General features: G+C 44.2%; 1 protein-coding gene across 1 annotated transcript in view; it reads right to left on the reverse strand.

Annotated features, from left to right (window-relative positions):
• The window catches only part of MAD1L1 (mitotic arrest deficient 1 like 1), a 492,750-nt gene that overhangs the window by 161,641 nt on the left and 309,242 nt on the right, over window positions 1-21,867 (reverse strand). The window contains exon 16 of the mRNA XM_035130662.2: window positions 17,274-17,481. Coding sequence (XP_034986553.2) covers window positions 17,274-17,481 — 208 coding nt within the window. The remainder of the gene's footprint in view (window positions 1-17,273; window positions 17,482-21,867) is intronic.

Raw genomic sequence — 21,867 nt, forward strand, 5'->3', positions numbered from 1 at the left:
AGTGGCCCTCATAGTCAACAAAAGAGTGGCAAAAGCTGTAATGGGATGCAATCTCAAAAATGACAGAATGATCTCGATACGAATCCAAGGCAGACCTTTTAACATCACAGTAATCCAAGTTTATGCACCAACTACCGGTGCTGAAGAAAGTGAAATTGACCAGTTCTATGAAGACTTACAACACCTTCTAGAAATGACACCAAAGAAGGATGTTCTTCTCATTACAGGGGATTGGAATGCTAAAGTAGGGAATCAAGAGATAAAAGGAACAACTGGCAAGTTTGGCCTTGGAGTTCAAAATGAAGCAGGGCAAAGGCTAATAGAGTTCTGTCAAGAGAACAAGCTGGTCATCACAAACACTCTTTTCCAACAACACAAGAGACGACTCTACACATGGATATCACCAAATGGGCAGCATCGAAATCAGATTGATTATATTCTCTGCAGCCAAAGATGGAGAAGCTCTATACAGTCAGCAAAAACAAGACCTGGAGCTGACTGTAACTCAGATCATCAGCTTCTTATAGCAAAATTCCAGCTTAAACTGAAGAAAGTAGGAAAAACCACTGGGCCAGTAAGATACAATCTAAATCAAATCCCTTATGAATACACAGTGGAAGTGAGGAACAGGTTTAAGGATTTAGATTTGGTGGACAGAATGCCTGAAGAACTATGGATGGAGGCTCGTAACATTATACAGGAGGCAGCAACGAAAACCATCCCAAGGAAAAGGAAATGCAAGAAAGCAAAATGGCTGTCCAACGAGGCCTTACAAATAGCGGAGGAGAGGAGGCAAGCAAAATGCAAGGGAGATAGGGAAAGATACAGGAAACTGAATGCAGATTTCCAAAAAATAGCAAGGCGAGACAAGAGGGTCTTCTTAAATGAGCAATGCAAAGAAATAGAGGAAAACAATAGAATGGGGAAAACCAGAGATCTGTTCAAGAAAATTGGAGATATGAAAGGAACATTTCGTACAAAGATTACCATAATAAAGGACAAAAGTGGTAAGGACCTAACAGAAGCAGAAGACATCAAGAAGAGGTGGCAAGAATACACAGAGGAATTATACCAGAAAGATATGGAGGTCTCGTACACCCCAGGTAGTGTGGTTGCTGACCTTGAGCCAGACATCTTGGAGAGTGAAGTCAAATGGGCCTTAGAAAGCACTGCTAATAACAAGGCCAGTGGAAGTGATGATATTCCAGCTGAACTATTTAAAATTTTAAAAGATGATGCTGTTAAGGTGCTACACCCAATATGCCAGCAAGTTTGGAAAACTCAGCAATGGCCAGAGGATTGGAGAAGATCAGTCTACAGTGGTACCTCGGTTTATGAACACAATTGGTTCCGGAAGTCTGTTCATAAACTGAAGCGTTCATAAACTGAAGCGAACTTTCCCATTGAAAGTAATGGAAAGTGGATTAATCCGTTCCAGACGGTCCGCAGAGTAACCGTTCATAAACTGAAGCGAACTTTCCCATTGAAAGTAATGGAAAGTGGATTAATCCGTTCCAGACGGGTCCGCAGAGTACTTAAACTGAAGCGTTCATAAACTGAAACATGGGTGTAATTGGTTCCGGAAGTCTGTTCATAAACTGAAGCGTTCATAAACTGAAGCGAACTTTCCCATTAAAAGTAATGGAAAGTGAATTAATCCGTTCCAGATGGGTCCGCGGCGTTCATAAACCGAAAATTCATAAACCGAGGTGTTCATAAACCGAGGTTCCACTGTACATCCCAATTCCAAAGAAGGGCAGTGCCAAAGAATGCTCCAACTACCGCACAATTGCCCTCATTTCACACGCTAGCAAGGTTATGCTTAAAATTCTACAAGGCAGGTTTAGCTTTAGGCAGTATGTGGACCGAGAACTCCCCGAAGTGCAAGCTGGATTTCGAAGGGGCAGAGGAACCAGAGACCAAATAGCAAACATGCGCTGGATTATGGAGAAAGCTAGAGAGTTCCAGAAAAACGTCTACTTCTGCTTCATTGACTATGCAAAAGCCTTTGACTGTGTCGACCACAGCAAACTATGGCAAGTTCTTAAAGAAATGGGAGTGCCTGATCACCTCATCTGTCTCCTGAGAAATCTCTATGTGGGACAAGAAGCTACAGTTAGAACTGGATATGGAACAACTGATTGGTTCAAAATTGGGAAAGGAGTACGACAAGGTTGTATATTGTCTCCCTGCTTATTTAACTTATATGCAGAATTCATCATGCGAAAGACTGGACTAGAGGAATCCCAAGCCGGAATTAAGATTGCCGGAAGAAATATCAACAACCTCAGATATGCAGATGACACAACCTTGATGGCAGAAAGTGAGGAGGAATTAAAGGACCTTTTAATGAGGGTGAAAGAGGAGAGCGCAAAATATGGTCTGAAGCTCAACATCAAAAAAACCAAGATCATGGCCACTGGTCCCATCACCTCCTGGCAAATAGAAGGGGAAGAAATAGAGGCAGTGAGAGATTTTACTTTCTTGGGCTCCTTGATCACTGCAGATGGTGACAGCAGTCACAAAATTAAAAGACGCCTGCTTCTTGGGAGAAAAGCAATGACAAACCTAGACAGCATCTTAAAAAGCAGAGACATCACCTTGCCTACAAAGGTCCATATAGTTAAAGCTATGGTTTTCCCAGTAGTGATGTATGGAAGTGAGAGCTGGACCATCAAGAAGGCTGATCGCCGAAGAATTGATGCTTTTGAATTATGGTGCTGGAGGAGACTCTTGAGAGTCCCATGGACTGCTAGAAGATCAAACCTCTCAATTCTTAAGGAAATCAGCCCTGAGTGCTCACTGGAAGGACAGATTGTGAAGCTGAGGCTCCAATACTTTGGCCACCTCATGAGAAGAGAAGAATCCTTGGAAAAGACCTTGATGTTGGGAAAGATGGAGGGCACTAGGAGAAGGGGACGACAGAGGACGAGATGGTTGGACAGTGTTCTCGAAGCTACGAACATGAGTTTGACCAAACTGCGGGAGGCAGTGGAAGACAGGAGTGCCTGGCGTGCTATGGTCCATGGGGTCACGAAGAGTCGGACACGACTAAACAACAACACATTTAAGGGCACGGTACTAGTAACCTGGGGGCGCGGGTGGCGCTGTGGGTTAAACCACAGAGCCTAGGGCTTGCCGATCAAAACGTCGGCGGTTCGAATCCCCATGAGGGAGTGAGCTCCCGTTGCTTGGTCCCAGCTCCTGCCAACCTAGCAGTTTGAAAGCATGTCAAAGTGCAAGTACATTGGGACCTCGACTTACGAGCTCCTCGACATCCGACGTTTTCGACTTACAAGCGGGAAAAGTGGCCGCGCGCTTACGATTTTCTCAACATCCAAACGGAAAACCCGTTTGCGGCTAGATGCGGTTTCCTCGACTTACGAGTTTTTAGATGTGGTTTCCTTGACTTACGAATTTTTCCGTTTCCAATGCATTCCTATGGGAAACCGCTTTTCCTATGGGAAACTCGACTTACGAAGTTTTCGACCTACAAGTGTGCATTTGAAACAGATTAAATTCGTAAGTTGAGGTCCCACTGTAGATAAATAGGTACTGCTCCAAGCGGGAAGGTAAACGGCGTTTCCGTGCGCTGCTCTGGTTCGCCAGAAGCGGCTTTGTCATGCTGGCCACATGACCTGGAAGCTGTACGCTGGCTCCCTAGGCCAATAGCGCGAGATGAGCGCTGCGACCCCAGAGTCAGTCACGACTGGACCTAATGGTCAGGGGTCCCTTTACCTTTTTACTAGTAACCTAGGTTTTCAGACTTTCAGCTGCTGATTTACTGCACATAATATTTCCATTGAAATAAGTTGCTTGGGAATTGCAGCCTTAGGGTGCTGCTGAAGATCATGGATGCAGACAAATTTCAGCTCTTGCTAACTGTGTTTAACTGGAAATTGAAAATTCAAGGAGCTGAAGACCAAAGGTGAGCTGAGCAAACTTTTTTGCTGATCAGCTGTGTTGCTACCCTGGATCTGGTGGGTGTATATTCAATAACCCTAGGAAACCCTCTCAGGTTCTATTAAAATCTGAGTGCCCCATCACCTTCTTGACATTAGCAGACCAAAACATCCCCCCATCCATAACTCGACATACCCAACCTCCCCCCTCCCACACAGGGCTTCACTAATAGGTTTCTACCATGCACTGCTATTCACTGAGACATGAAGCTTTGATTTACAGAGGAAACAATACACTGACAACATGCTGAGCAAAGATCTGAGGCTCTTCCTCACCCTCCCCACCCCCCCATGCCACACGCACATCAGAGTGCTCTGCCATGCTGGCATGCCGGTTTTTCTAATGTCAGGGAATTTGTGTCGGCTTGAATTTGAGACATCAGCACAAGTCTTTCTTCTCCTTCCTGCTGATGAATGAAAGAGCATTTTCAATTGTGTACAATCCAGCAGCCCTTATGGCACTTCGCACCTAATCAAAGGCTGAGCCTGTGATACAAACAGCTTTAACCAGCAGCTCCTACTGTAATCCTACAGGGTATGAAGGACAGCTGGGGAGCGCACGGAATGTGTCACCCCTAAGGGAGTCTGGGCAGCACCGAAGAAAACTCAATCAGCGAGGTCCAGAACTCTGCACAGTAACACCAGTGTATGTGTCCTGCCTTAAATTCATACAGGTCAAGTCTGGACTCTGCCAGGAGTCTTACCATCTCTATAGTTTAGGGAGGTTTTTAATGTTTGATGTTTTATCATGTTTTTAATATTCTGTTGAGAGCTGCCAAGAGTGGCTGGGGAAACTCAGCCAGATGGGAGGGGTATAAATAATAAATTATTAATTATCATCATCATCATCATCTATGGGAGGGACAGAGAGTCTGCTCCAGATGCAGAAGACCCCAGGTTCAAAACTTTTTAAAATTTGTTTTTATTAAAGATTTTCTTATGTTACAAAACAAACAAACAACGAAAACTACATATAGCATCTCCATTGTCAATTCATGGTCTTTTTCACAGTTCGTTTACATTCAGTATGAGACACTATTGTCATAGACATCATGCAGTTGGGGAGAAAGAGAGGGAGGGAGGGAGAGACAGGGGTAATGGTCTTCTGTTCTATTGCACTGTGTTTTGTGTAGGGGTTTATTCCAGCATCACATGGATAGGGTTGGTTGCTGTGTGGTTTGTTTGTATGTGTGTTGGGTCAGATTAGCCATATTGATTCATATGCTTTTTGGGGGGTGGGGGAGTAAGTCATTGTCTTGTTGTGCTGTATATGTGAAAAGGGGGAGCCACACCAGGGTGAAGGCATCCTCCTTTGCTTGGCCCCGTGCTAGTTTAAGTATGTTGGTTAACTCTTCTAGTAGAGTGATGTCCCACTCATTTTAGTACCAATGGTCTATGTTCATTTCTGTTCACTTCCACTGTCTAGATATGATGTTTCTGGCTGTTGAGAGTAAATGACTTATGAGTTCTTTGTCATGTGTGTTGTTGTCCTAGAATATATTTAATAGGGCTTGTTCAGGAGTTGCTTCTATTACCCAGGTTCAAAACTTTGACCTCCACCTCAGAAAGGATATTTGGTAGCAGGCCTAGGAAAGGCCTCTGTAAGAGACCCTTGGGGAGCTGCAACCCAGTTTGAGAATAAGGCACGGGGCTAGATGGATCAAAGGTTTGACTCTGCATGAAGCAATTTTATATGAGCACATTGGCATCTCCTTGTTCAGGAGTGGGCAGAAGTAAGGCTGCAGTCTACCAGCAGGCAACTGGCCAATTCTGGGTGGGGATTCTTATTTTTTAAAAAAATCCTGGACTAAGTGGCTTGACCCAGCATGGCATTTAGTTTCTTAAGTGAGGAACCCTTAAGATAGATTATTCACATCATTCCTGTTGAAAAATACTACATACTCTTGTTCTGTACATACTCTTGTTCTGTAACACCGTGCTGGACCACAGGGATCCTTGTTTGGTTGGTTAAACAAGCCAGACCATGCAAGACCTATCCCTGTCCAAATCTTACTGGGTGTTATGAGATAATGAAGCTGCCAGATCCCCAGCAACTGGGAAGTGCAAAATAAGGAACTCCTCTTCAGTAGAGTCTTTCAACATGAGCAGAAGGGGCTTTCAGGTCCCTTTACTGCTCATTATGCTTTCTCTCCTTGAAGGCAGAACTGCCTCTGGCTATGGAGAGATGGATGGCACAACTTCAGGAGTCCAAAGGGACTGGCATGACAGCTAAAGAGAACATTTCTCTCTTCCGTCCCTGTCTCTTCTAACCCACCCTGCTCCCCAAACACAGGCACACTTTCAACTACTGTCATAATTTGGGAGCCAGGAACAAAAGTTCTCCCTCAGTCGCTGGCCTCAGGGGAGCTTAAACGTTCAAAAACATTTAATGGCCTTGTTCCTATTCTGCATATTTTTACAGGGCTGCCAAGCCTGTTTGTGTTTCCTTCTTCTCCCATTTCTTTCCTTGGCAACTCTTATTACCCAGAAGTTTCCTTGCCTTTCCAGCTCTCATGCCTTCCCCTTTCAAAGGTGTTGGCCAAAGCTGTGCCATGACTACAAAAGCCACAATCCCCTTTTCTTTACAGAAGAGCCCGCCAAATAAATTAGAAGCTATATCTCATGACTGGGGGACTTTGCAAATCCTGGTGGAGCACACGGGATGGAGACAAGCTTCAGACTACTTCCTTGGAGAGAGAACCACTAGTACCTTGTCTATAGTCTTTCCAGGTGGAAAACACAGCCAGCTCCCTGCAATGCCTCTGGCTCCCTAGCCAAAGGCTCTTTAAGCAGCCAGCTAGCTCTTCCAGGAAGGCACAGCCTACCACACTTCAGGCCTTGCTGGCCTACATACATAAAGCTTCAGTTGGCTCCTGCTCCCTACAGAGGCAACGTCTCTTATGAAATGCCTTCATAAGACCCCTACAAACAATCCATGGTCTTGTATGATCCCCTGCTCAACTGTTATCTCTGTGCCAAGCATCCTATGCCCTGTTCTGTGGATGCTTGAGAGTCACAGTCTCCAATCTGAATGTAAGCTCTTTGCAGCAGGGACTCATGCACTACCACCCCCCTTGCATGACTGAGAGGTGGACTTTGCTAGTCTTTACCTTCAGTTTCACATAGGCTCAGTTGAGTATTGCTTATAAATCAGAGATTGCTTAAACAAGCCAGCTTCATAACCCATGGTTTGACGTTGGCTGGTTTGGAAGCTGACCAAAGATGGTTTGAATCTGTACCAAAGTACAGATCTGTACCGGCTGCACAGAAGGAGCAGAGGGGGCAGGAGAGCATGCAAGTCTCTGGTTCCTTTCTACTCAGAGTGCTAAACCATAGTTTAACATTTCATGGAAACTGGAACAATTTTGTTTCTTTGAACTAAGCATAGTTGCCCAAGTTTGGATGTAACAGGAAACAGTGGTTTATTCCAAACAAAACACAGAGTTAAGAAGAAGATAGGGGAATGTGTGAGCCCAAGGTTCACCATGGCATATTCTCATAACAGTAAGCCATGACTTCCCATTATGTATGAATTAAGCTCCTAGATGGACTTGAGCAAGCCATTATTCCCTCAGCCCCATAATTGCGATTTTGGGTAACATCACTGACCTGTCTTACATAACTGCTGTGATTAGGCACATTGATGATGGGTGCTTGCCCCTCTACAGATCCATTGAGCTCCACCAGATTACTCTTTGTCAAGGCCTCAATTATTTGATTGCATTTACGGTAGGTACACAGATCACTCTCTGCCACCTGTTTAAGTTCTTAGTCCTTCCCCCATCCCTACCTTTTTCTGGCAAAGTGGCTGCTTTTTCTAGAGTCACAAAGTCCTGTTTATTTTTAATTATTACATTCATCCTTGCCATAGAGTGCCCAGAGAGATTGTGAAATGTGTTTTTAAAAGCAAATAAAGCATAAGATTTCACAAAGAATCCATGGTGCACTGTACTGTGCTTCAGGAACTGGTAAAGCTGTACCGAAAAAGGACACCTGAAGAGTAACACCTACCCTTTAAATATAGGTAGAGTTTAACTTTTTCTCCCTTGTTTTGCTTCTCACACAGTCATGAATCATAGAGAGGAACAAAATTTTGTAGATCCTTTGCTCTTGATGGAAGGATAAGTGCACTAGGTAGCCTTTGATTATTGCCAACCATTATAGATTCTCTTTATACAAAATCACCTCTAGCTTTGTGGACAGTAGATGGAAGCAATACCCCCAAAGTGTTGCTCTTCAAAGACAGGGCACCTTTTGCAAGACACTGCCCTCCCCAAGTCCACACTTTTAAAGAAAAAAAAAGCCTGGTCCTGTTCTTCCATTGGGTAACTCAAATGAAATACTTACATAATAACAAATGTAATACTTATCAGACAGAAATATATGTGGTTGTAAGTGGCTTTAAAGCAGAACTTTACATTAGATGCTTAAGAACATAACATAAGAAAAGCCCGTTGGAAAGGCCAATGGCCCATCTAGTCTAGCATCCTGCTGTTCTCACAGTGACCAATCAGATGCTTGTGGGGAACCAGGAGAAGGACCCAAGCACAAGAACACTCTCCCCTCCTGTGGCTTCAAGCAACTGGTACTCAGAAGCATTACTGCCTCTGACCATGGACGCAGAGCATAGCCATCATGTCTAGCAACCATTGATAGCCTTATCCTCCGTGCTTATGTATCCATGTGCATATTGAAGAATCTACAGAATGAGCACACAATGGCTTTGACCTTGGACAGTAAGCTTTGGATGATATTTTACCCCTTTCCAGCAATATCACTACTAATAATAATCTCCATTCCCTGTATGAGTCAGAGTGCATAACAAAAGACTTCATTATAAAATTAAAACATGAAAGCAAAACAATGATATAACTGCTTGTAATTATAGAAAAAGCCGTATAATAGAAAATTCTACAGCAGGCATCCCCAAACTCAGCCCTCCAGATGTTTTGGGACTACAAATCCCATCATCCCTAGCTAACAGGACCAGTGGTCAGGGATGATGGGAACTGTAGTCCCAAAACATCTGGAGGGCCGAGTTTGGGGATGCCTGTTCCACAGTGGTGGGTTTTTTGTTTTAAATATACAACAAGCAGAATGAAATCCTATATGGCAGGGTTGGAGGATCATGGCTGCATGGATCTTGTAGGCACCTTCCAGGAGCTGAATGCCAGTGATAAGAAGGTGTTAGCAACTCCAAAGTGACCTCCCCTGGGTGCAAGACTGGGTGGTATGTAGGGAGGTCCTGTTAGAATATAGGTATGATAAGCCCTAGATTCTTTCTTCTGCCACTGGCTTCGGTAAAGAAGACAGCAAACAATTGTAGCTGTTAACTACGTTCTATTAGAGAGCGATGGTAAAGTGTGTACGTCATCACTCTCAGTTAGAAGGGAAAGTAAGAGAGAACAAAGAACATCGCATTACAGGAGATCAGGTTACATCCGTTCTCCTGTGTGGGAAAGTTACAGCAGTCACACATCCAAACATCAGCCTGTCTCACATGCAGCTGGGCAGTGGACAGAATTGAATATACTAACAGGCCTGGCTGATGTGGTCCAAAGGAAAGCAGAACAATATACATTTGGCACCAGCTTAGTTGCAGGGGTTGCTGGAAGGAGGCATACAAGACCCCATCCAACTCCACTCCAGATTTGTGTAGGGTTTACACCTTAGTCCTTTCTTCTCCCAAAGTTATTCTGCAGGACAGTGGGTATAGATTGATCCTCAGAGTTTACTCCCAAAGCCTTTCTCACGAATGAGTATAGCCGCAAGGCTGATGAGACTCATGTGCCCCTCACTTCCCTCTACAGCTCATGCAGAAACTGCCTTCTTGACCACTGGATCCACTATTGGTCTCATTTGCTCAATCCTCTGGGGCTTGTCTTTGCATGCAGTGGAAGTCCCTAACTCACCAAGGGATTGAGATCCATCATTTACTCTCACCCTCACCCTTACCTGGCAGCTGAAACCATTCTACCCAGAGTGGCTGGGCAGGGTATAAATAATAAAGTATTATTATTATTATTATTATTATTATTATTATTATTATTATTATTATTTCTAAGGCAAAAATAAAGAAACAGTAGGGTGCAAAACTCCAGGATTTCTGTACATACATGCACAGTATCTCCATCTTTTATCCTAACAAGCAAAACATAATATTACAGTTCAAGGGCATATTGCAGAGAAAAAGAAGCACTCAAGGAGTGCATACAGCAGGCCCTGCAAAAGAAGCTGAAGTCTAGTGGAAGGGGGCATGGCCAAGGGAGAGTCTCAAGGGCCAAGCAGAATGAGCCAGAGGGCCTCATTTGGTGCTAAATAGAGGACACACATAGGCCTCCTGTTCTCCCAAACATCCTGTCTCATTACCTGTGTGGTGCGCAAGGGAAAATGGGCTTCCACTAAGTGCAATTGAGGGTCCTCTGCAAGAAGGGGGTACAATCCTAGCATGAGTGGCTCATGCACCATATGTGAACATTTCTCCTCTTGCACCAATTGCAGAGAAAGTATGAGAAACCAGCCATGAACATTCTTAATGCCACCCAAAGCCCTTTCTAGCACACTCTAATGGCATGTGCGCACAGCCTCATCAGCAGAGCGGGCGGGCAGGCTGGACAGTGACTAATTTTACTGTCTCTGGCTTGTCACTTCAACAAGATTAGATTATTTTAATGTTAATTCATTACCCAATTTAATTCCAATTAATAATCTCTATTACAAGGGTTTACCATGGCAGCGATCACGAGTAAATTTTCTGCTTAAGTTCTGTTCAGACTAAACGTCTAAATTCATGACAAAGCTGTCAGTTCACTTTGCAATTGATAGCTTTAAAGAAAAAGATTTGAGGCTTTCAGACAATGCTCAAATCACACTGTAGCTACAGAATGGGCTGGTTCCTCTGTTCATTATTATGTGTTCTAAAATCACAGTATCACATTTTTACAAGACTCATTTAGGTTTAAGAAGCCCATGTAAATAAAAGTATGTACTACTATATTGATATGTGACTTATGTAATTAAAAAGCAAACATCAAGTTAAACAATAAAACAATACTCCCCCCCCCCCAAAAAAAACCACAACCCCACAGGCACACAGAAACAGAAACAGGCATGATTATCATAATCTCTCAAAAGCCTGAGAGAAGAGGTATGTCTTAATCTGGGTCTGAAAGGATGTTAATATTGGCATTAGGGAGGCTCTTGCTGGGTAGTAAAGGAGTTGCCATTCAGCACTCCAGATTACCAACAGCAGTTGGACCTAACTGATAATGAAGTCTCAAGCACACATATTCAGCTAGAGGGAAGGAAAAATGCCTAGAGGTATGTGTGTGCGTTTAAGAATCAAGTGGTATATACATTTTGTTAAATAAAATAAAATAAAAATGAAGGAAACATCGGTATCAGAGTTCAGCATTTGCTGCCACCAGATTCACATTCTGGGGATGCCTATGGAAAAACCCAGTCAGAACGCACAGGAAAGCTCACAGAGTCATGGGTATCAGTCAAAAAGGCACAGTTAGCTTTGAATTCATAAACAAGCACATAGTCCAATTAATGTCCAATGCACAACCAAAATTGGAAAGCCTATGGAAAAATGTTATCAAGAACTGGGCACAGTCTGATATTTCCAAGAAGCAGCAGTGGCAATGGGAATACTGGAGAAGTGGGAATTCTAACTTTGATGATGATGATGATGATATCAAATTTGGCCAGGCAGCAGCTGAATTCGTTGCAAAATCAAGGAAAGATGTGCAAGCTCATCTCTGCTTTTCCCTGCATCCTTAGGCATTACCCAGTGCATATTATGAGTGGGCCTCATTCTCTTGAATGAGGGAAGCTAACCTTGCTCTCGCAATGCCGTGACTTCCCAAGACAATGTGAGGCTTTGTCTAAGCCCCTCTTGGCTGTTGGGCAAGTGCAGAGGTTTAGTTCAGGCACACCTGCTCTGGGGTCTTTGTGTGGGAAAGACAAATCTGGAATATCTGAAGTACCTGGGAATGGGGGTGGGTGGGGAAAGAATATCAGATTACTCTTGAATGAAGCGTCTTAAAGAGTTGAGTCAAGCACCCCTAACCACCACAGAAACATATTCGCTCACTCCCACACATCGACACTAGACTGACACAGCAGAGAGACATGAGTAATATATACTTCCAAAGGGTTTGCCTTGCTTTCACTCCTTGTCATTTCCTGACAGGAATTAATTGTCAAGATTGATCTGCAGTGCAACAGACCTATTCACTAGTGACTATGATTAAACAGAAATTCTATAAGGGGTTGTACTAAGGCAGCCAAAAATAAAATAATCGGAATTATTTAAGTTGGCAGGAGAAATAGTTTAAAAGCATGTGAGGTACAGAGTGAAATACAGGAAATTGAGACTAAGAGTAAAGAACACACACACCCCTTCTCGCACTTCAAATTATTATCTGTCTGGAACCAATAACGTCAGCTACTTCTTCGTTTCAGAGTCCAGATACACTTGATGGGCGCGGTGAATTATGATTTATTAGATATTTCTGTAAAGCAATGGATAGATAATAATCCCTTTTTAAAAATTAATTTTCATAGTTATGATTAATGTATGTATTATGAGCAGTAGCTTCTAATTTTGTGTGTGTGTGTGTGTTTTATTTGATAAAGTTTCTTTTGAAAATTGAAAAAAAACCTGTCACAAACTGCTTATCTGAACTTTTGTTTAAAGGACAAGAGAATTGTGAAGAGCTATTCATTACATAACAACCTGACTTTGGCCAATGCTGTTTCACAGGCCAGGTTTAATAATTGAGTCCAAATCTCTGGAGCATTGCAGCCCATTCTGAATAATGGAGCCACTGCAGCTCTGCCCCATTAATAAGTCCAGGACCATCTTGTTTGCCATTTTCACACCACAAAAGGGGGAAAGGGGGGGACCAGTGTTCATAAGGCACGCCGTTCAAAATGCTTCTTCTCAATAACCATGTCACCCATTTTAATAGAGACTATTACAAAGCAAATGAGAGGAAAGCACCATTGAACTCCATGGCAAGTTGCCAAGATCACGATACAGCCTCCACTGGCTGTTCTCAAAGAGATTTAGAGTCCACCATAACCTTGATTTTTAATGGAGTCACATTTAATGAGCTTTAGCACCCATCATAAAAATTTCCTTATTACCTCACCCACAACTTAGAACCGCCATCAGCAGGCACATGGTGCATTTTTGCCTGCTCAGAAGGTTTAATAGCAGCCAACACATTATCATCAAAGTCATCAGCAGCAGCATCCTTAATGTTTGTCTGATTATTTTTTGTTTCTGTAATTATAATCCACTGAACCTTAAATTTAAACAGCTATGGATCACAACCAGCTTCCTGGCTGGCTATGGCACACCTATACTTCTAGCCCTGAGAAGATGAGGCAGCTCAGTACATAATGCCTGGGGATAAAGGATAAGCCACCTCCTTTTAACCCACCCAAATACTTTGAAGGTATCCCTAAATTCCAAGGCTCACATAACACCCACACCCACACACCTGTATCAAACCAAACGCTTCATCTAGCCCAATTTCCCACAGTGGCCAGCTAGATGTCTCCCAGAAGTCTATAAGCAGGGCATAACGGCAATGACCTACCTAGGCTGAACTGCAGAAAGCAAAAATAATAACAAGAATTGGGGGAACCTTTTACATGAGCTATTCAGACAACCACCTGTGCTCCCTCCAAACATTTGGGAATCTAGTGGAATTTGCCTGTCCAATGCATAAAAGGCCTAGAGCCATCTCTTGTTGAGACATGCTACAAAAAGTCTATCACATGGCACAAACTTTTAGAGAGGTCAGGACAAGCCAGATACATGGCTGAAGGAAAATTGGAGGAAATGACAACAATGAGTGATGAATCAGAAGGCTCAGACTTCAGAGGGAATGGAATCGTAAGAGCAGATTACACCCCAGGGTGTCATTGGGACAGTCACAGGCGAGAGCTCACTGCAGTGTTCTCTCTATGACTGATGCGAGGCAGTAACCAGTTCCTCAAGCACTAGGCGGAGGGAGCTCTGCACAGTTCAAGTCCTGCATGATGTGCATTTCTAGGACTTGCAGTACATTTGCATCTGACTCATAATGTGCTTAACTGCTGCTTAATTAAAAGTGAATTTGCATTGCCCTTAATTGTCCCATGACCATAAGCTGCATTAGTGTGGTGTCCACTCTTGCCACACTCTTTATATCACAGAGAAATCCACACTTGCACACGCCCATTACAGTGGGAGCTCCACAATGACAGAAGCTCATGCTGCAGAACTGTGGATATGTAGAAGGCCTCACTTCAACAATGAAAGACTCCAGTAAGAAGAAAAAATGTGGATGCTGGATCAGACCAAAGGCAAATTACAGTGGTACCTCCGGTTAAGAACTTAATTCGTTCTGGAGGTCTGTTCTTAACCTGAAACTGTTCTTAACCTGAGGTACCACTTTAGCTAATGGGGACTCCCGCTGCCACTGTGCCACCACCGCACAATTTCTGTTCTCATCCTGAAGCAAAGTTCTTAACCTGAGGTACTATTTCTGGGTTAGCGGAGTTTGTAACCTGAAGTGTTTGTAACCTGAGGTACCAATGTAGTCCAGCAGTCTGTTCTCCCAGAGGCCAACAAGATGCGCAGATGGGAAGCCCTCAAGTAGGACTTCAGCACAATGGCACTCTCCCAAACTATGTTCCCTCAGAAACTGGTATTTGGAGGTATACTGTCTCTGATGCTGGAGGTGGTACATAGCCATTATGACTAGAAACCATTGATAATGTTATTATCCAAGCAGGTAGAAGACAGGATTGCTTGGGTCAGCTTTTTTGCCAAGTGTTCTAGATAATGATGGAGGAAGCCTTTAACAGCTCAGGAATGCAATACCTCAAGGACCGCCTATCTCTATGTAAACCAACTCACACCCTGTGATCATCATCTGAGGCCCTTCTTTGGGGGCATCCCCCATGAGAGGTCTGAAGGGTGGCAACCCAGGAACGGCCTTTTCTGTGGTGGCTCCCTTTTTGCGGAATGCTTTCCCAGGGATGTTCACCTGGCACCTTTATTACATAGCTTTAGATGCCAGGCAAAAAGGTTCCTCTTCAACCAGATGTTTGGCTGATTAACATTCTATGGCCTTTTAAATTTGTCTGTGGGAAAGGAGTTATCACTTTGTTTTTGTTTTATTATGTATTTAGCGTTTTCATTTTGTACTTTTATGTTATGAACTGCCCTGTGGTCTTTGGATGAAGGGTGGTATACAAATCTAAAACAAACAAATAAAAACAAGGCTGACCAGCTGAGTCCACAAAGAATTTCTGCCTCATTATGTTACAAGTTTAACAAAGAAAAATTGCCCCTCAGCAATCTAAATTGTGCAATATAGGTTTCCACTGGTGCCTAAGGTTGTGCAAAACAGGACAGTGCCTAAAATGATGCCCAGATATTGTCAATGCCACTACTAAAGTTCACTCGAGGGCTAAATCAAATTCCACTCATCACCAGCCCACAGTAAAGCCAAAGCACAAACAAGCCCTTTGGGTCATGAACACATTAAGGCATGCTAGATAAAACACACGGCCACACTTAGAAATGAATTAAAGAGAGGCATTCAGCAATAAATTGCAATACAAGTGACCCAGCTGCTCAGTTTGCCAGGCAGGGACAGCCTTGGAGAGCAGGACCCCCACCCCCACCCCCGCAAATGATTGAAAATGTTGACCTGGACCATTTGCTCTTTTTTGAGGGGGAGGAATCACTCTGAGGTTGGGGGAGGCCCTCAGTGAGTCACAGGAAAACAATAAATTTGCCTTTTAAGTAAAGCTAGATAAATTGGTCTATCATTTCTTCCTCCTAGCTACCACTCCACTACCTCCAACTGGCTCAACTAAAGCAAATTCTGATGAGGACCTTTGGAACCGATTTCTCCCTCCACCCCAAAAAAGCTATTAAAAGAAAAGGTTTCTGGTCTGCTCTTAGGCTTGTTCATATAATTAAGACTCAGAGACTTTCATCACAGCATTGTTATCCTGATATGCCTTGTCTGCACTGAGCATGGACTGGGGCATTCCAGCTGCAGCCAACTATCTTGGTTCATTCACAAATCACTTTGCTTATCTATCTAAGGAACTCCAAATTCCACCTGCCAGAGATTAACTAGCCTACAGTTGTTTACACAATCCCTCCCTCCTGGATGAGAAGCGCCCGATATGTATCAAGGATGGTTGGGCCATTTTTCAACGACTAAAATGAACTCAGAGATTGCAGTTCTTGCAAAAACAAGGTCCTTGTTAACACAGTACATAAATATATGTTGTCTCTGTAAGCAACATCCATCCAACATGTTCCTTTTATTGCTGCTGCATGCCTGAACCCTCTTAGCACTGCATAAACCTTGTCCCCAACTTGTTAGTCAGAGACATCACACACACACACACACACACACACACACACACACACACACACACACACTGTGACAAGGCCTATCAGCAACACATCAGTCTTCCCCTACACTTGACCCCCCCCAACCCTGTCGGAAGAATTCTGCAAGGCTCAGAAGTCTGCTCACTACTTTGTGTTGTTTTGTTTGGTACTGTTTGGATTTTAGATCTACTCCACTGCACAATCGAGCACAATGAGAAGCTCTGTTCAGCTACAACTCTCTATGGGTCTTGGAACTGTGTATATATTTTGGCTGTGTTCTGAGCAATGAATGGGATGCCACTGCAGAGGAAGCAACGATTGAGCATCTGGATGAAGACAACATAGGTGCAAGCTTAATGAGTCCTCAGAACCTTTGTCACGTCTAATGCAAGCCTATGTTCAGATTTGGCCTTGAAGGCTTTCTGCAGCAAGCATCTTCCACTGGGAATTGGGTTGAGTCAAAATTTACATTTCTTGGGAAATATCACCTCCTTTCCCTATAAGGGACTCCTCAGTTATATGGCCAGAGACTCCTGGTGTTCTCACTCTACTGTGCAATAACCCCTGTGGCGAGCAGTTCAACTGTCTCCAGATTACAGATCTCCAAAGTCTCACTTCTTATGAACACACATGTAAAATACAGGTTCATGTGTATAGGTCAATAGACAACAAGCAGACCTTTGTTTAACAGGCAGAGGTATCATTTAAGGAGGGTGGATTCAGGAAATCTCCCTTTCCACCCAGGAGCATTTATATAAGCTAAACACTATAAACCGCTAGACTGACTGTGACTATAAACAATTAAATGGCTTTCAATGCACTTTGAAATGCTGCCCTTTGCTACACAGCAATGCTATGATGAATGAGTAATTGACCAGGCAAGCGCATACCTGCAATTTCTTGAGCTGACTGGAGACTTGCCGCCCCCTCAAGTTTTTCTGGGATAGAGTCTCCTGCTTCCAGTACTCTGACCAGCTCTCTCAAGCGTTGGCATTCCTCCCGCAGATGCGTTTGCTCCTCAAGACGCTGCTGCTTAGCCAGGCTTGCTGGGTTCAAGCTGAAGTGGAGCACTTTAGTTTTACTGGGATCGTGATAGCCCTACAAAACATGGAAAAAGGAGCTCATTAGGACCGACAGGGTCAGCTTACTACCGGTAGAGAAGATTACCATACACACAACCACAGCACACCACTGCAGGCAGAGGGGAAGCGAAGAATTGCACACAAGCATTTCAAAATTAGGATTCAGCAAAGGGCAACCTATCTGTTGAAGTGAGAGTAACCTTCCAATAAGCTGATCACCTGGAACTTACTCCCATGGTCTGTATTCATGCAGTTAAAAAGCCTTCCTGGCCAAGCCTCCCCCACTCTGCTTCTGCCTTGCAGCCGCACCTCACTTGCCAGCCCACTTTGGGCACCTGGCACCCCCACTCCTGGTGGAGCCGGGCTGTAGCACTATGCGGGATGGCAAGTGGTGCCCCCCTCTCCTCCCCTTGCGACCATGTCACAATTGTGCCCAGGTTGCTTGCTGGTGGCACCATGCATTCTGCAGGCCGCTTTCCCGGTGTGCGCTGTGACAGCATCCACTGCCATTAGGAAGCCGCCTTAATGAGTTTGCCAGTCCTTTCTCCCCCATTACGACTTTGCTCACATGCACAATACTGCAACATCCAGCTGGCCTTTTCCTGTGCGCCTTCTTTGCTGTGGTGCAGTTCAGCCCTGAGCATGTCTACTCAGAAGGAGGCCCTGTTGAACTTGAGTGCCACTTACTCCCAGGCAAGCTTGCATGGGATTGCAACTCGGGCCTTGATTCTGCTATTTTAGCATGTGAGATTAAAGGCTCTCCAGAAGCGGCAATCTGTCGGGGATCCTTCAGTTGTGAACTCCTGCCTTACAGGGCGTGGATTAGATGACCTTTGGGGTTGCCCTCCAGCTCTACAATTCTATGATTGTATATATGAACAGTGACTGGCAAGGGCCATTTTTGCTTAACTTATCAGATGATAACAAAAAATAGTTGAATTTATTATAGGATAATCCAAAGCTCTATGTTAGCCCAAGAGTGGTTATTCATTCTAACAAACCGCTATATGTTTTTGTTGTTCGTTGGTTGTTGTTGTTGTTGTTGTTGTTGTTGTTGTTGTTGTTGTTGTTGTTGTTGTTGTTTTAAGACAGAGTTTCCAATCTGCAGCAGGGCACAGCACCAGACTAATTTAGTACTGTTGTTCTCTTTCACCACAAAACTCAAACATGGCCGTTGTCACTGAATTGTGTTGGCATTTCCTGAGCAAGCTACTAAAAGGCATTTCATGTTGCACTTTTCCCAAGAGGTGAAACACACACACACACACACACACACACACACACACACACACCAGTTTAGCTGATGAGCCAGGTCCTAGAATAGCTGATTAATTTACCTTCAAAGTGAGACAACAGTGAAGTTAAATTTACGTCTCCAGAAAACGCAGGCAAAGAGCTTTGTTTAAAAAGCAAAACGAAAACAAGGGCAATGATTCTGTTAGTCTAGAATAGATATAAAGTCTCAAAGGCATGTCACACGATCACATTTTGCACATATGCACTAAGAGTTTGATTCACACTTGTTCCCCAAGTGTGGTGTTTGGCACGCACGCACACCGGTCCCATGTGACCAGCTCTCTTTCCTTGTGGGAGAGTTGCCAACGGCAAGGAAAGGAAGTGAGCAGCAGGAGACTCGTGTCAAGGAGGGGCACCCACACAGAGTGGTGGGATCCATGCCTCCAGTGGTTCAAGGAAAGGAGGTGATCAGCTCAGCCCACCAGCTGGAGCAGGTATAGGCAAACTCGGCCCTTCAGATGTTTTGGGACTATAACTCCCATCATCCCTAGCTAACAGGACTAGTGGTCAGGGGTGATGGGAGTTGTAGTCCCAAAACATCTGGAGGGCAGAGTTTGCCTATACCTGAGCTAGAGGCTTCACTAACTGTCCTGACTATTCCACATACCAACAGAACACCATTCCAAATGCCAGGCCCTGGAGGCTGGAATTAGACCATCTGCCTGCCGCAAGTCAGTGTGGTGTCGTGGCTGAAGTATTGAACTAGGAGCTGGCAGACCAGGGTTCAAATCCCCACTTGGCCATGAAGCTCACTGGGTGACCATGAGCTGGTCACTGCCTCTCAGCCTAATCTACTTCGCAGGGTGGTTGTTGTGGGGAATAAATGAGGAGGGAGGGAGCCATGTGCGCCACCTTGAGATCCTTGGAGTAAAAAGTGGGATAGCGATGCAATAAATACATAAAATAATAAACAAATTCTCCTGCTCAGTGGTGCTCATATAGGATGTGCTGTGTACAAGGGCCCATAGGTTATAGGGGGCCCAGCAAACCCACAAAACTCCCTTCATTTGGTCTTTGAAAAAGTTTAATGTTTATTGGTGTCAAAAATCAAAATATTAATATTCTAACAAAACTTTGCCATATCAATTAATATTACATATAAAGACGCATGTATAATTTATATACATCCTGAAGTTATGTACTTCATATTTAATTAAACGCCTTTTCATAATGTTTCATCTCAGATCAGAAGGTATGCATTGGATACTGGTGTATATATATATACAGTATAATCGAACTAGACTGGGAGGGGAGGGATATATTTCACACAGGGACCCACAACCAAGTCTGGCCGCCACTGGCCCTGACTCTATCCAAGAGACTGATGTCCAATGGTTTTCTGCATTCAGGAGCTGACCCCTTGGGGAGTGTAAAGGGGACAAATTTAATCCATTTGCTGAAACTGTCTTGGAGCATTTGGTAATGGTGACTGAGTTTCTCATGGCCCCTGTGATTCTCAATAAAGCAGGAGATGCTCAGGTGGAACTGGCAATTTGACTCTCTAGCGGCACTCAAAACGAAAGCAAAATGAAGCTGGCAGCAAAGTCAGAGCAAAAAAGAAAGCCTTTCACTGGGCTAATAAAGAGTACAAAAGACCATGAGGAGCTGCAAAGTATCCATTTGATGAAAACGGAAAAGCTTGATTGGCTTGAAAGGGGGGGGAGGACCTGGGGAGGGGGCTGAACAGGCCTCTCCCTGCCTCTCAATCCACCCCTTGAGACTCTCCTGAGCCCATGCCCTTTCCTCAAGCTACACTCTCTCCTCACACTCCATGCTCATTGTCAGCCTTGTTCCACACCCTTGGGGGTGTTTGGCCTTGGCTGGAATGTATCTGCGAACTGGAATGATGCCTCTTACTTGCCTGGATAGAGGGCAGAGGTGAGTGTGTGACAGTGCTGTAGCTACAGGGTGGGGGGCAGCTAGCCAGGTTTTTTTTTTTGCCTCAGGTGATGCCTCCAGAGGGGTGCCCTTGAGGCTCCCAGCCCCCCCCCCCCGTGTATGTATGTACACAAATATGCACGAGTCCCCCCCCAAAAAAAAAACCTGGGTCTTTGACCCACGTGAAATCAAGCCTACTTTTGCCCCTGGTGTGTGGAAATCTGACTTTTTGAGTGGAACGTACCTACTGTCCTAAGTAGGAGTAATGCTCATTGCTGTGCCCACTTTTGCCTCTGGGCCCGCCAACCCACTGGAAAGTTGCAGGCCCCCCCTCCGGGGGGTGGGGGGTGGAATCCCTTGCCACTTTGTAATCTACTTTGAGCCTCTGTGAGAAAAGTTTGCAAACCTCCAAGTTTTTGTTTTAAAAGTAAGAAACCAAAAATGGTGAAGTGCTACATTGCTAACTGGGCAGCTGTTTGTACACTTAGCTTGCTCAATAAACTGAAAACAAAGTAGCTAGTTTTACTTTGTTTTCTTTTTCCGAAGAGCGAAATGCATGGTCAGAGCAGCAGCCCGACACTTCCCTGGTCAGCAATAAACCCTTATGTAGAATCTGTACTATAGCTTATGATTTCACAGTTGATCCATTTCAAAAGCAAAGCTGGAAATATAAAGGACCATTTTTCACTCCTTCCTTTCTCAGAGGAGGCAGCAAACACCATAGAAGCTTATAGGTTAAATATCTCACAGCTGTTTTAGTGCCCTCTAGTGACACGTATCCAGCCGCTCAAACACCTCATTTAAACAACAGAGCACAGCTATGTAAAATGCCATTGGAGGCTGGGTCCCCGGAAGGTATTAAAAATCACCAGCACAATGCAAGACTTAAAACCTCACTCAAGCAGTCAGTGCCCTGGAACTGTCATAAGGCAGAGAGGGGAAGCATGCAAAGGAGGATTAGTAGAGATTGGCTGAAAGTGTCCTGTGTTTGTGTGAGACCATTTTGTCGGCATGTATGCCATGACAGCATTCAGGGGCAGCCAATAACAATGCATGTGCCTACCTGCCCCCATCCCCTCACTGATGTGGTAAGATACTGCGGATCAGGACCAAGTCAGAAATGGCCATGACGTCTATTTTTTCTGCTACGTCTGCAAATTTTGGAAACTGTGTTAGATTGCAAGACGTTTACCTCTAGGAATCTGAGAAGTACATGAAACCAAAATGT

Source organism: Zootoca vivipara, chromosome 14 (genome assembly GCF_963506605.1).
Source record: "Zootoca vivipara chromosome 14, rZooViv1.1, whole genome shotgun sequence".
Taxonomy (NCBI): domain Eukaryota; kingdom Metazoa; phylum Chordata; class Lepidosauria; order Squamata; family Lacertidae; genus Zootoca; species Zootoca vivipara.